Genomic DNA, 14,266 nt, shown 5'->3' on the forward strand with positions numbered 1-14,266 from the left:
TCCGCGTGACCTGGGGGCGGGGAGACGGAGGCCCAGCCAATGAGCGGCGGGCTCAGGGGCGGTGCGCGGGGCCCAGCCAATGAGCGGCGGGCGCAGCGGCGGCGCGTGGAGCCCGGCGACGGTGGCGGCGCCGCCAAGATGGAGTCGGTGGCGCTGGTGGCGCCGGTGACGGCGCTGGAGTTCGCCGGGGACGTGCTGCTGGCGGGTGAGCGCGGGACCGGGACAGGGGCCGGGGCGGGCGGCGGGGCCGCGGCGGCTGCTGACGCGCTGTCCCGCAGGCACGGGCCCGGAGGTGGCGGCGTTCCGGCTGAGCGGCGCTGGGCCGGCGGCGGCGGCGGGGCGGCGGATCGTGCTGCGTGAGACCAGCGTGCAGGGGCTGCGGGCCGAGCCCGGTCCTGCCGGCGGGGCGGCGGTGCGGGTGGTGGCGTTCGGCGGGCGCTGGCTGGCGGTGCTGGCGGTGCGGCGCGGCGGCGGGGCGCGGCTCACGGCGTGCGGCGGCGGGGCGGCGCGGGAGCTCGGGGCGCGGGTGTGGGAGGCGCGCTGGGCGGCGGGCGGGCGGCTGGCGCTGGCGCTGGGCGGCGGGGCCGTGGCGCTGTACGAGTGGCGGGGCGGCGGGCGCTGGCTGCGGCGGGCGAGCTGCGGCGGGGCCGGGGCGCTGCGCTGCGCCGTGCTGGCGGGGACGGGCTGGGAGCGGCTGGCGCTGGCGGCCGGGACGGCGGCGGGGGCCGTGGTGGTGTGGCGGGCGGCGGCGGCGGAGACCCCGCGGCGGCGGCTGCTGGGGCACCGGGGCGCGGTGCTGGCGCTGTGCTACGCGGCGCCGCGGGGGCTGCTCGCTTCCGCCTCCGAGGACCGCAGCGTGCGGCTCTGGGCTGTGGGTGCGCTGGGCGGCGGGCCCGGGGAGCGGGACGGCTCCTGCCTGCTGGTGTGTTATGGGCACGGGGCGCGGGTGGCGGCCGTGGCGCTGCGGGGGCCGTGTCCGGTGAGCGCCGGGGAGGACAGCGCCTGCCTGGAGTGGGACGGCGGCGGCGGCGTGCGGAGAGCGCGGCGGGGGCACCGCGGGGCCCTGCGCGCCCTGGCCTTGCGTCCCGCCGGCGGCTGCCTCGCCACGGGTGGGGACGACGGCGGCGTCCGGCTCTGGCGGCCCCGGCGGGCAATCTCGGACGCGGCCCCGGTGGCAGCGGCGCTGGGGGCCCCGGGGCGGCCGCGGGCTGTGCTGCTGGCGGGGCCGCGGCGGGTGCTGGCGCTGGACGAGGCGGGCGGGCTGGCGGAGTACGAGGTGCCGGCGGGGCGCTGGGTGCAGGTGCTGCCCCCCGCTGCTGTCGGACCCCGCGGGCTGCTGGCGGCCGCCCCCCTGCCCGGCGGAGCCGAGGCGTTCTGTGCCCTGGCCGGTGGTGACGGGCGCCTCCTCATCTTCACCCTGGGCCACCCCGGGGCCACCACCGAGCTGAGGCTGTTCGAAGGGGCCGTGCGCGGGCTGAGCTGGGCCACCCGTCCTGGGCTGCCCTCTGACACCGCTGCCCTCCTGGCCTCCGGGCCCGATGGGGAGATGCTCTGGCTGGATGTCACCCACCGCCCTGGGCAGGCACCCTGTGTGCGGCTCATGAGACGGTACCTGCTGCCCCCCTGCAAGCAGCGCTGGCACACCTGTGCGACCTTCCTGCCCCAGGGAGGGCTCCTGGTCTGCGGGGACCGCCGGGGCTCCCTCCTCCTCTTCCCTTGTAGCAGCTCCCCAGGGTTGGCTGCGGGAAGCACCGGCATCGCCGATGGCAGCACCAGCCCAGCAAACGAGGACTCCGGCAGTGAGTTGGAGCTCTCTTGCTTGTTGCAGAAAGAGGCTCTTCCTATTGAGGCCCCACTATCCGTGCTCTTCGGCCTCCACGGGAAGACGGGGGTTACCTCAGTGACCTGCCATGGTGGCTACATTTACAGCACCGGGCGGGACGGCTGCTACCGCCAGCTCCGCCTGCAGGACCAGCAGCTGGAGGTCCTGCAGAAACACAGGCCCTGCAAAGGGCTGCAGTGGCTCGAGGAGCTGCGCTTCACTCCAGATGGGGACCTGCTTGTGCTGGGCTTTCATGCTGATAACTTTGTGGTGTGGAGCAGCAGGACTGGTGAGAACCTCCACTGCATCCCCTGCGGTGGGGGGCACCGCTCCTGGAGCTACTGCAGCAGCCCCTCGTCTGAGACCTTCGCCTTTGTCAAGTGCGGGGACGTGATGCTGTGCCACCGCCAGCCCGAGCCCTGCGAGCAGCAGGTGCTCCTGTCGTCCCTGCACGGGCGGGAGATCACCTGCGTGCGGCGCCTGGGGACGGTGGAGGTGCCCGGCCACGCCGCCCTTAATGTCTTCGTCACCGGCAGTGAGGACACCACGGCCTGTGTCCTGGCGCTCAGCGAGTGCTCCCGGGCAGCCGTGCCTCTCACGCGGCTCAGCGACCACATCTCCAGCGTGAGGGCGCTGGCGCTGGCCAAGCCCACAGGACCCAGCACCGAGGGCGCGTCCACCCTGCTCTTCTCTGCGGGCGGCCGGGCACAGATCGAGTGCTACCGACTGCTGTGTGCTGCGGACCCGGCCTCTGAGAGCGCCGTGGCCTGCCAGGTCACCCATGTGGCCTCCCACCGGCTGGATGAGCACTGGGAGCGGAAGAAGAACAGGCACAAGCTCATCAAGATGGACCCAGAGACGAGGTGATGTCTGGGGACTGCCCAAGGCTGGGTTAGTGGTGACCGCGGTCTGGGAGGGCGCTGGGAACTGCGCTGGTCTCTGTGGGGATACCAGCTCTGTGCGGCTGTGGGCTCAGCCGAGGCAGAAGGAGCCGGCTTGGCTTTAGGCACATGTCACTGGTGTCCTGTGCCCAGCAGCTGGGCCTCAATGGACTTCAGGGGTTAGGGAAAGGCTGAGTCTTTCTTCCTGCCTCCTCTGAGTGCTCAGAGCTGTGTCCCACACTGGGCTGGGGCTGCAGGTGTCACCGAGGTGTTGGTGAGTGTCACATGTTTGTCGCAGATACATGTCCCTCTCCGTCATACCTGGGACCAGCTCCAAGCAGCTGCCGACACCCTGGGAGTTCCTGGCTGCTGCCTGCAGCGATGGATCAGTCCGGTGAGGAACCGTGCTGGGGCCTGGCAGGGAGAAAGGAGCTGGGCTGGTATTGGAGGATGGGAGCAGAGCGGGATCCGCGGAGGAGCGGGATGGCACGTGGTGGGAAGCGGGGGCTGAGGTGCTGGGAGCCCCTTCTCCCGTGGCTGACTGCTCCCCGTCCATCGCAGGGTCTTTGGGCTGCTGGAGGCCGCTCGGAAGCTGGTGCTGGTGGCGGAGTCGTTTCACCACCAGCGCTGTGTGCTGAAGGTGGAGGCGTTCCTGCACACACGGGCAGGAGGGGAGAGGTGAGCCCCGAATGCTGTGCTGTGACCACTGGGGAGAAGCAGCCAGGGATGGCAGCTTAGCGGGCAGAGAAAGAGGAGAAATCGCTCCATGGGGGCTGTTCTGCTGCTTCCTCAGATCTCAGTGGGGACTCTTGGGGCTGCTGGTCACAGGGCTGCAGCCGGAGGCTCCCCCATTACCTCCCTTCTAGGAGACACCTCCTGTGCAGCGCAGCCACTGATGGTAGCGTCGCCTTCTGGGACATCACCAGCCCCATCAAGGACGCAGTGGACGCCCTGCACCGAGGGGAGGGCGAGATGCAGCCCCTGGGTGGGTGCAGCTGCTGGCACCTCAGCTCTGTCCCTGAGGGCAGCCACACTGGTGGCTCCTCTGTGCCCTCTGGCCAGGGTGAGCATTTCTCTCCTGACCGAGCCTCTTTTCCCAGCCCTGGGCACCCCACTGCTCACCATCATGGCCCACAGCTGCGGCGTGAACAGCCTCCACATCCGCCTGACACCGGAGGGACCGTACCTAGTGGCCAGCGGCAGCGACGATGGCTCCATCCATGTCTGCCTGCTGGAGGTGGCCCTGGGCGAGGGCACAGCAGGGACCTGCCTGCGTGTCCTGGAGCGGGTGGCCAGGCCCTGCGCCCACGCCGCACACGTGACGGGGATACGGGTGCTGCGGCCGGACCTGCTGCTCTCGGCCTCGGTGGACCAGCGCCTGACGCTGTGGCGCCGGGGCCCGGGTGGGCTGGACATGCTCAGCACCACCTTCTTCCATGTGCCCGACCTGGCAGAGCTGGACTGCTGGGAGGTGATGGAGGCCAGGGGGGTGCTGAGCTACTGCTGTGTGCTCTGCGGGCAGGGGCTGGAGGTGCTGCGTGGCACGTGCCCCCCTGAGCCCCCTCCACCAGAGGCTCCCCAGTAACAGGGCAGGCAACCAGCACATCCTGTTCCCCCCGGGTCTGGGGAGGGCATCCTGCCCATCACCACAGCCCTGATGCTGATGTGTCCCCTCTTGAGGAGACAGGTGTGCTCGGCCCCTTTGGGGACAGCACAGCCTCGTCTGGGGCAGTTGAGGCCGGTGTCTCAGGGGTAGGAGGCAGATGTGGCCCATCCTGGACCAGCTCACAGCTCCCCAGGCAATAAAGGAGCGGGGCTCCCTGTGCAGGAGAAGCTCTTCCTCCCCGACGCTGAGGGACCTACATCCAGGCTCTCCAGGCCTGGCCCCAAGAGGAAACTGCTCAGGAGGGGGCTGAGCATCATGCCCAGCCCTGGGAGCGTGAGCGCAGAAGGACCCCAAGGCTGGTTGGGCACTGGTGGCTGCAGCCTTACGCTCCTGGGGACAGGGCCCTGTGTGACAACCCTGACCCTGCAGTGCTGGGGACCATGCAGAAATAAGTGGGGGTACTGATCCTCCACAGCAGTGGAGATGTGCAGGGCCAGCCTGGGCCAAGACTCAGAGCAGCCCTTCCACCCTGCCTCACACCAAGCAGTTGTTCCGCACAGCAGCAGGACCCAGGACAGTTGCAGCTCAGGGAAGGACAAGAAGCTGCACGTGGTCCCTGTGTGGAGCAAAGTGCCGCAATGGGGTCAGAAACACACAATGTTTGTCCAGTAACACGTGTATTACACTCTGGTGTGGGAGCCTCGAGCCTCAGGAGCTCCCTGCCAGCACGGAGCCACCGTCAATAAACGGTGAAGGGATGCAAGGCTGGTGTTTGGCTTTGTGGTGTCCTGGTCCCCAGTGCCACCTCCCCCATGCTCCCCAGCCCGGCTCCTGCTGGGTACAGCCATGGGGTGCGCATAGCCAAACCCCCAGAACTTGTGGGCAGTGGGAGGGAAAGAGTCTGCGTGGGGCTGAGATGGTCCCTGGCTCCCTGCCTGCCCGCGGGGCAGCCCCTCACCCTGCCAGGGGACATACCCCGTCCTTCCCCTCATGGCACGTTGTCCTGGAGCCTGTCACACCATGGCACAGCTCTTCAGCAGAGGTTCAGATCTGGCTGAGTGGAGCGAGGTGCAGAGTGGCCAGGGCGCTGTGGAACACGTCCCTCACTGCTCCCAGCAGCCGCAGGCGGGCAAACATCTGGTCGAAGAGGTGAGGGAACGGCTCCTGCAGGGAGAACGGCCGTGACTTGAGGCTGGTGGCCCTATTTCCCCTCACCAGGCTGGCCCGACAGGCACTGCTGTCTCCATGCCCTGCATACGCATCCTCAAGGGGCTGGTGGGGGGGTTGCATCACATCCCGGCCACCACAGAGCCCCACAGCTACCATCCAGCCTTGGGGATGGCAGCAGGGCCACAGCCTTCCAGCAAACCATAGAAGCATTTTGGTTGGAAGAGACCCTCAAGATGATTGAGTCCAAGCGTTAACCCAACACTATCACTAAACCATGTTCCTAAGAATCTCATCTGTCTCGTCTCATCTGTCTTGTCTGTTCAACCCTCGAGGGATGGCGACTCCACCACCTCCCTGGGCAGCCTGTTCCAGTGTTTCACAACCGTTTCTGTGAAAAAAAAATTCCTAACATCCCATCTAAACCTCCCCAAGTGCATCTTGAGGCCATCCCCTCTTGTTCTATTCCTTGCTACTTGAGAGAAGAGACCAACACCCTCCTCGCTACAACCTCCCTTCAGGTAGTTGTAGAGAGTGAGAAGGTCTCCCCGACCACCCTTTTCTCCGTGACCCAGAATATCCGACTCACCCCCAGGATGTGGACCCGGTTGTAGTAGGAGCTGAAATCCATGCTGAGCTGGATCAGGAACTTGCACACCTGCAACAGAGCGAGCTGCTGCTGGCATGGCAGGGTCGGGCTGCTCTTGGGCCCGTCTCCACCCCACGCACAGCAGGAGCAGCCCCAGGGTGCTGTGGCCTCTTTTCTCGGCACTGCCCGTGTCACTCACTGGTGGGCAGCACCCTGTGGGTGTGCAGCTGTGCCCTGGGCTGGGACCGTTGGAGCAGCACCCATGGGTGCTCCGGCCCGTGGCACTTACCATCTCTGTGTTGGCTGTGATCCGGATCCCCTTGCTGGGTGGGGGCAGCTGCGCTGCCTGCTGCAGGACTTCAGGGAAGGGCAGGAGGTAGTTGAAGAGCAGGAGCCACTCACCCTGTGAAGGGATTACTCGTGTCAGAGAGCAGTGGATCCTCGCGGGCCAGCAGCACCCATCACCAGAGCTGAGGGCACGCAGGTCGCCGCGTTCCCCTGCTAGGCACTCGCCTCTTCCCGCAGGCAGGAGAAGTCCAGTTCTGATGGTGGCGGCAGAGGCGGGTACGTGCCTGGTAAGAGGTGGCAGGCTGTTGTTGCGACCAGAGAAGCCCTGTGGCTTCAGGCATGAGGAACAGCCCAGGAGCGGCTGAGAGGAGGACGGAGGGGCTGGCGCTCACCCTGCTCCACGGCCCGCTGGTAGGTGTCGAAGAGTGTAGCCAGGCGGGCACAGTTGTACATCACAAAGGCACCGCTCTTGGTTCCCTTTGTGGAAATGCTGCTGTTCTCCAGGTCCAGGGTGATCTGAGGGCAGGGAGAAGTCGCAGTCCAGACGTCCTGGTATTCGCCTGCCTCTGCTCTGCACAAACCCCCATCCTACCTGACTGCGGTGTGCAGTACTCAGCATCTCAAACCTGATGGCAGCTGCTGTGAGGGTGTCGATCACCTCAGTCCAGGCCTCATCTGTGGAGAACACAAGTGGCATCACACACAGCTCGCTCCATTCCTGTGTAATGTCACCCTCAGCAGGGCACCTCCCCTGGAGCCAGGGTGATCCAGTGGAAGCTGGGGACCACTCCACTTCCCCAGCCCTGACCCCCAGCTGCAGGTGCTGCTCTGTGCCTGTGTCCCCCTGGCAATTTAAACACCTTCCTCCACGCCAGGTCAGCCCCTGGCTCTGCAGCAGAGGGGAGAGGAAGCACCGCTGGCTGCAGACACAGAGGGGGCACTCACAGGAGCAGAGGTAGGGATGGAGCGGCATCTGCGCACATGGAGCTGCAGATCAAACTCTCACCTTGCGCCAGCTCCCCGTATTTCATCACGGAGGCTTCGTACATCTGGCGCCTTCGGAGCCTGGGAGGAACACAGACACTCACAGTCACTGTCCCTGCCTGAGCCGGCCCCAGAGAGCATCCCAGGGCTCCCCCCAGCCTTCCGGCTGCTCAGGGCAGACCAGCCACAGCAGCGACCCAGCCAAAGTGGTACAAAAGCTCCAGGAGCTGGGCAGGGACAGCTGCACCGTGGGCGCCGCGTGGAGAGGGCTGCAAGGAAGCCAGCCCCATGCCAGGGCCGTGCACTAATGCATGAAGGCGGGGAGACACCACCCTGCACCACCCATCTCCTGCTGCTGCCTGAGAGGGCCAGAAGCAGCATTAAGGCTGGGGAGGGCCCTGTGGCCTCCGTTCTGCACCTCCAGTCCTTGAAACAGCCCCAAGGTCACAGAAAACAGAATGGAGAGACCACACAGAACTCTCCACGTGCCACCAGCTCGCTCAGCGCTGCAGCTTGGCTGCCTGGGTGCCCACGGGGCCGGGCAGAGAGCAGGGAGCCTCGCTACACACCAACTTACTGAAAGTACTGGTCTGCTCCGATGGGCGATGAGGGGTTTGTCACCTTCACTGGACCACAGACGAGGTGTTTCTGAGAGAGAGAGGTGAGGCCGGTGCTGGGGTCAAAGAGTCAGAAGCTTCAACAAAACGCGGTGCAGGAGAACACCCCTAAAACCAGACCCACTCCAGCTGTGTCCCTGCAGTCTTCTGCACCCACCCCCACTTAGAATCATAGAATCACAGAATCATTCCAGTTGGAAGAGACGCTCAGGATCATCCAGTCAAACCATAACCTAACCTAACTCTAGCACTAAACCATGTCCCTAAGAACCTCATCTATGCACCTTTTAAACCCTTCCAGGGATGGTGACTCCACCACTTCCCTGGGCAGCCTGTTGCACTGTTTCACAAGCCTTTCTGTGAATAAATTGTTCCCAATGTCCAATCTAAACCTCCCCGGGCACAACTTGAGGCCATTTCCTCTTGTCCACTTGCTACGGGGGAGAAGAGACCAACACCCTCCATGCTCCAACCTCCTTTCAGGCAGTTGCAGACAGCGATAAGGTCTCCCCTCAGCCCCTTTTTCTCCACGCTGAACCCCCAAGGTCCCTCAACCTCTTCCATCACCCTTGTGTTCTAGGCCCTGCACCAGCTTCATCACCTCCTCTGAACTCACTCCAGCACCTCAGTGTCTTGTAGCGAGGGGTCCGAAACTGATCCCAGGATTCAAAGTGCAGCCTCAGCAGCACCGAGCACAGTGGAACAATCACTTCTCTAGTCCTGCTGGCCACACTATTCCTGACACAAGCCAGCGCTTCAGCACTGAAATCCCAAGGGCAGAGAGGCTGCTCCACCGCCCGGGCCAGAGCATGAAGGGGCCGCCAAGGCAAAGTGAAGCCTCCCAAGGCTGGGCCTCAGCATTTGCTGTGGGGATCACAGGAGGCTGGCTGAGCGCAAGGATGCCAGGGACCATGGTGAGGAGGGTGGCAGGTTCCTCACCTGCAAAGCTGTGTGGGCTCCTGGATCCAAAATCCTCCAGAGCAGATCCAGCTGCTGCTGCTGGAATTCCTCCTCACAGCTCACCACGTGCACGATGCTGCAGCAGCTCCCCTGGCCTCCAGCCTGCAGCAGAGCACAGCAGGGAGCTCACACACCATCACGCAACAGCAGGAAATGAGGTGTGGAAAGCGTGAGTGTCACTCACCGTGCACTGCAGAACGGCTTGCTGCAGCTCAGCCAAGGCCTGCAGCTTCCCCTCTGTCACTGGAAGGAGGAAGGACATTCAGAGCGGGACACAAGAGCTTGCCACCCACCACCATCCCACCCCATCGGGTCTGCCCCAGCCTGTCTGCATGTCTGGCTCCAACCAGATTGAAGAGGAATAAGAAGAGAAGGCAATTTGTATCTAAATCCCAATTATTTTCCGTGAAAACAACAGGAAGAAAAGGAAAGAGGCTTGTTTGCAGCTGATCACCTCCCTGCTGTCGCAGCAGAGGTGTTGTACACGTGAGCCTCACCGAGAAGGACATCCAGGTTGGGGTCGTAGCCCACCAAGCCCTGCTGCTCCACGAAGCTCTTCAAGCGCACAGCACAGACGGCATCCGGCAGCGGGGCTGTGCCCGGGCCCTGCTCACGGCCAGCGGCACAGGGGCACCGGCCCAGCGCTCGTTTCAAGGCCGAGACGGCATCGGGGAGGGCCGGGCCGGCAGAGCCGGAGGGCCAGTCGACGCGAAGCTGCCGCAGGAGCTCCCGGCTCCCCTCACCGGCCAGGGCAGGGACCAGGCGGACACCGACCCTGCGGCAGAGGGAAAGAGGGCGCTGGCAGCGCGGGGCCAGGCGGCGGGGCCGGGGCCGGGGCCGGGCACTCACCCCTGGGCGCGCAGCAGCCGGGCCAGGTGTTCGGCCAGCAGGAGCGGGCGGAGGTGGCGGGGCCGCAGGGCGGGGGCGCCGCGCAGGGCCGGGCAGTGCAGAACCACCCAGCGGCCCGGGGGCTCCGCCGCGGGCGCCGGGCCGGCCGGGGGCCCCAGCAGGCGCCGAAAGGCCTCGGGGCGCCGCAGCTGCACCGCCAGCCCGGCCGGCGTCTGCCGGCAGCCCCGCACCGCCAGCACCCCCGCGCCCCCCAGTGACGTCAGGCCCGCCATGACGTCAGCGGGCACCTGCCGGGGACACGGTGACGAGTCAGGGCCGGCGCAGGCCTCGCCCCGCGGCTCCCCGCCCCGCCGCGGCCTACCTGCCCGCCGGGAAACGCGGCGCTCAGAGCGGCCTGCGGCGCCAGGAAGTCCCGGTGCCGCAGGTTGCGGGCGCCGCTTTCCTTCCGCCAGAGCCCCGCGGGCCGCCCCAGCGCCCCGTTCAGCGCCCGCAGCGTCGCCGCCACCCCCGGCCGCTCCTCGCCCGTCTCCATGGCAGCCCAGCCACCCCTTCCGCCGGGGCCCGAGTGACGTCGCCCACGCGCGCGCCCTCCCCGGCCCGCAGCCGCCATGTTGGGAGCGGCGCGCAGCGCTCCCGGGCGGCCATGTTGAGCGGGTTGGATGGACCCCGCGGCCATCTTGGAGGTGACGGGTGCGGGGCCGCCATGATGGGAGTGGCGGGCAGCGCGAGGCCGTCATGATGGGTGTGGCGGGGCGGGGAGCGCGGCGGGGCCGCCATGATGGGTGTGGCGGGGCGGGGAGCGAGGCGGGGCCGCCATGATGGGTGTGGCGGGGCGGGGAGCGAGGCGGGGCCGCCATGATGGGTGTGGCGGGCGGGGAGCGAGGCGGGGCCGCCATGATGGGTGTGGCGGGGCGGGGAGCGAGGCGGGGCCGCCATGATGGGTGTGGCGGGGCGGGGAGCGAGGCGGGGCCGCCATGATGGGTGTGGCGGGGCGGGCAGACCGGCACAGTCACTCTAAACACTTTCAGCGGCAGCACAGAGGAAGAGCTTTCTATCGTTTGGGGTTTTTTTTTCAACTAATACAAGCCATTAGGCAAATAACTAGTTTAAAATGAAACACTGCTTTTCTAAATGGTCACACAGCACAAAGGGTGTATTTTCCACTTTGTTCTGTTTTTAAGAAGGTAAGTAATAATAATAAGGAGAAGGAGTTCTCCTCTGAATTTATTTGGGCCACCTCCAAACAATAAGATTGAGAAACAATTTAGCACCTGTAGAAGAAATAGTCTCTTTTTTTTTTAAAGCATAGAGAAAACAATAGTAAGAACTATAAGATAAATCATTTGCACAATAAGGAAAAATCAGCTTTACCTAAATAAGAGAAGCAATGGGACACGAAACAAGAAGAAATGAGCCCGTCACTGCAATACACAACCACAATGACCCGTGTTTGATCCATTTGCTTTAATATTTGGCACCTGTTAGCAGCCAATGCCCCGTGGTTCACCACCCCAGCGCAGAGCAGGGGAGCACCCGCCAGTCCCAGGGCCGCTCCTGCAAACCCAAACCGACCGGGAGCAGGAGCTTTGAAGGTCTTCCCAACGCAGACTATTCCATGCTGGGTCCATGCCTGCCACGCTCTCCTCCGAGCCTGCTCGCCGGACCTGGCAGAGGACGGGGGCGCCGAGCTGCCCTCCCACCCAGCGCATAGCAACCTGTCCCGCTCGTCAGCACCAGGAGGAAGTCGGTGGAAATGATTAGATTGCACCATTGTGGTCTTGATTACATCTGCAGAGCTGAGCTGCTCCGTGGCTGCGGTGTCTCCAGAGAAGGGGCCCCCGCTGCTGCCCGGTCCCCGAATGGTGCAGCCAGGGCTGCCGCTCCGATGTGGGGACGGGGCCCAGCACGTGACACCAGCCCAGTTGGCGGGGAGCAGGAACCCAGGAAGCACCAAACCACCCCCGCGGCAGCGAGGAGCACGTGTCCCGGGAGCTGGGGACCTCGCTCCCTTCCTGCCCGCCCCGCGGGGCCGGGGGGGCCGCTCTGCCCACAGGGCCCAAACCGGTTCCTCCAGGGCTCGTGTGCACGGGGGGCCGGGGCGAGGGCAGATCCTGGCAGCGCGGCCGCTTGCGTGGCTCTGCCGGGAACACCGCGGCTGGTTTCGGGGCTGCAGCCGGTGCGAACGCACAGCCCTGGGGCAGGAGTGGGGACATGTCCCCCAGCTCAGAGGGTGCCTGTGTCACCCCCCCAGCAGCGCGGGGCCGTGCTGCAGTGGGGCGCTCCCTGCACCACCCACAGCCAAGAGGTGATCTGAGAATCGCTGCTCACACCAGACCAACTGCTGACTGTCCGCAGGGCAGGAGCCGTCCTGGACCCCTGCCTGGGGGGGGACACACCGGCAGGGCAGGAGCACGCTCAGGCTTTGTGTCGCTGCTTGGAGGGGTCCGGGCTGGATCCATCCCATCCACAGAGCACCAGGGTCCCCGCAGGCAGCCCACGCGAGGCCTGGCGGTGCAGCGGCCCTGGGGGGCTCTCGGAGGCACCGAAAGAGCTTTGGACAGACACGACATCCCCGATGGCCTCAGGCTGCCCGCTCAGCGGGAGTGATCGTGTCATTCCAAAGCCGTCTCTCTCCCAAGGGACAGGTGCTGCCCAGGCACCGCTCACCCCAGCCAGCACTGGGGGGCTGCTGGGGGCACAGGGAGAGCCTGGCGTGGGCTGGCAGCGGCAGGAAGCTCATGCGGCATCTCGTGACCGTTGCCACCCTGGCGCAGGTGGCCACATCCACCACTCAGCACGCTCACCCCGGCAGCGGGTCCCCAGGAAGTAAGCTGCTGGTTTTAGCTGTTGGGGACATGAGACTGCTGGAAAGCCCCAAACCCCAGTGTGGGGGACTGGGCAGCCGTGATCCCCCATCCCAACACCCCCCTCCTCCCTGTGTGGCCCCCACATGCTGCCCCAGCCCCACGGGGGAATTGGAGTGGGGCAAGTGGCTCTTGGCCGGTGCTGGGCCTGGCGCGGGGCACATGGGGCGAGGCAGGGGCGGGAGCGCGGGTAACGAAACCCCAGGGCAGCTGGGTGCAGCAGGGACAGCTGCTTTTGGGATTCCGTTGCCCACGCCGGCGCCATGGAGAGACGGGCACGGGGGCCACCACCACCCCGACCCCGGGGTGGCCGTTGGGCCAAGCGGGAGAGAGGATGACTTACCGCCAGGGAGCTGCACGGGAGCCAGGCTGGTTGTGGCTGGGGGTGCCGGCAGCAGCTGGGGTTGTGCCACAGGCTCCCCCCGCGCTGCGGGCTGGGTGCCAAGGGGAGGGTGACGCGGCTGAGCCAAAAGGAAACGGCTCCGAACAAAGCCCCGGTGGGGCTGGAGCATCTGGTGCCAGCCCAGGCGCCCCCGGCGAGGCCCAGAAACCCGAGCTGTCCCCGAGGGAGGGCACCCGCCCGGCACCTGTGCCCAGCACGGTCCAGCACGGCCCTGCTGCTGCCAGCGCCACCGGCCCCGCCACGGGGGAAGTGAAACCCGCCGGGGAACCCCACCGGCTGCACGCGCTGCTCACGCGCTGCTCGCCGAGGGGACCCGGGACCCTGCCCTTGGCCGCCTGGCTGTGGGTGCTGGGGGTTCCTGACGCCTCCGCACCCTGGCACAGCACGGCACGGTGGCGGGAAAAGTCCCCTCGTGTCGCCGGGGAGCTTCCCGGTAACTCTCCCGGTGCCAAGGCTCTGCTGGCCCCAGGTGGGACATTCGTCCCCTGCCCCAGGGCACCCCCCCGAGCCCCCAGTTCCCTGCGCCCCGCTGCCACCAGCCCCACCGAGCGCGACACGGAGCAGAGGGGAAGGCGGGACCCGCAGCCCGCGGTGCTCGGGGAGTCCACGGCGGCGGCTCGGGGGGCTCAGCCCGGCTGCAGCAGCCGCCCCACGGCGGGACACACCGTGCCGAGGGGCACAGAGGGAGCACAGCCACGGGGCACCGGCGGGGACCCCCGGGAACCCCTGCACCGCGGGGCCGGGCGCGGGGACCGGCGGGCGCCCCGCGGCTGCGGGACGGGAGCGCAGCCGAACCCCGGTCCTGCTCCCTCCCGCCGTCCGGCCCGGTAACGGGGACCCGGCATCGGGAGCCGCCCGCTCCCCTCTCACCTCCAGCCCCGCAGCCTCCGGCGCAGCAGCCCGGGCCGGCGTGCGGCCCTCCCGGCGGCGCGGATCGGGGCGCCCCGGGCGGGACCCCCGCACGGCCGGGGCAGGGCCAGGGCAGCCCTCCGTGCCCCGAGCGCCCCGCACCCGCCGCGCCGCTCCCCGCCCCGCCGCCGCTTTCGGTTTCACTCCGGCGCCGGCCGCAGCCCGCCCCGGGCGCAGCAGGTCGGGGCGGGCCCGGGGGAGGGCGGAGCTGTGGGGGCGTGTAGGTCCCGCCCCGCCGTCCTCCTGGTGGGAGCCCCGCCCGGCCCCGCTTCCCCCCCGGCGCGCTGTCCCAGCCCGCTCGCGCGCGGTTGCCAGCGGCGCCAGCGA

At 67.0% G+C, this 14,266-nt stretch overlaps 2 protein-coding genes across 4 annotated transcripts; one reads left to right on the forward strand and one right to left on the reverse strand.

Annotated features, from left to right (window-relative positions):
• Positions 1 to 132: 132 nt before the first annotated feature.
• Positions 133 to 4,288, forward strand: WDR6 (WD repeat domain 6; the record flags this gene model as incomplete). The annotated part of the gene is made up of 6 exons (XM_082060444.1): positions 133 to 205; positions 279 to 2,685; positions 3,002 to 3,097; positions 3,265 to 3,381; positions 3,570 to 3,688; positions 3,804 to 4,288. Exons 1-6 carry the CDS (start codon positions 139 to 141, stop codon positions 4,286 to 4,288), a joined length of 3,291 nt encoding a protein of 1,096 aa, XP_081916570.1. The 5' UTR covers positions 133 to 138.
• A 22-nt stretch (positions 4,289 to 4,310) lies between these two features.
• On the reverse strand, positions 4,311 to 10,415 carry DALRD3 (DALR anticodon binding domain containing 3). 3 transcript variants are annotated; one of them, XM_082060445.1, is made up of 13 exons: positions 10,125 to 10,406; positions 9,764 to 10,050; positions 9,412 to 9,689; positions 9,099 to 9,157; positions 8,894 to 9,016; positions 7,915 to 7,985; positions 7,360 to 7,418; positions 6,946 to 7,028; positions 6,746 to 6,869; positions 6,579 to 6,637; positions 6,355 to 6,468; positions 6,066 to 6,134; positions 4,311 to 5,473 (listed from the first exon to the last, which is right to left on the reverse strand). In XM_082060445.1, the coding sequence occupies exons 1-13, from the start codon at positions 10,371 to 10,373 to the stop codon at positions 5,354 to 5,356; spliced, it is 1,695 nt and encodes a 564-aa protein (XP_081916571.1). In that variant the 5' UTR covers positions 10,374 to 10,406; the 3' UTR covers positions 4,311 to 5,353. The 3 variants fall into 3 exon arrangements, 2 of the variants coding, with proteins under 2 accessions (XP_081916571.1, XP_081916572.1); XM_082060446.1 differs by lacking the exons at positions 4,311 to 5,473; positions 6,066 to 6,134; positions 6,579 to 6,637 and having other exon boundaries at positions 6,368 to 6,468; positions 6,638 to 6,869; positions 10,125 to 10,415; XR_014184799.1 differs by lacking the exons at positions 4,311 to 5,473; positions 6,066 to 6,134; positions 6,579 to 6,637 and having other exon boundaries at positions 6,368 to 6,468; positions 6,638 to 7,028; positions 10,125 to 10,415.
• Positions 10,416 to 14,266: the final 3,851 nt, after the last annotated feature.

The sequence above is a fragment of the Streptopelia decaocto genome (genome assembly GCF_964273445.1).
Source record: "Streptopelia decaocto genome assembly, chromosome: 8".
NCBI classification, from domain to species: Eukaryota; Metazoa; Chordata; class Aves; order Columbiformes; family Columbidae; genus Streptopelia; species Streptopelia decaocto.

Excerpts from the sequence above, each read along its gene's own strand:
- DALRD3 (XM_082060445.1), bottom strand. The coding sequence starts at position 10,373 with ATGGCGGCTGCGGGCCGGGGAGGGCGCGCGCGTGGGCGACGTCACTCG. Across the intron at positions 9,690-9,763 it reads CGGCTGCTGCGCGCCCAGGG|GGTCGGTGTCCGCCTGGTCC; the intron begins GTGAGTGCCCGG and ends CCTCTGCCGCAG. Across the intron at positions 7,029-7,359 it reads ATACGGGGAGCTGGCGCAAG|ATGAGGCCTGGACTGAGGTG; the intron begins GTGAGAGTTTGA and ends TGTTCTCCACAG.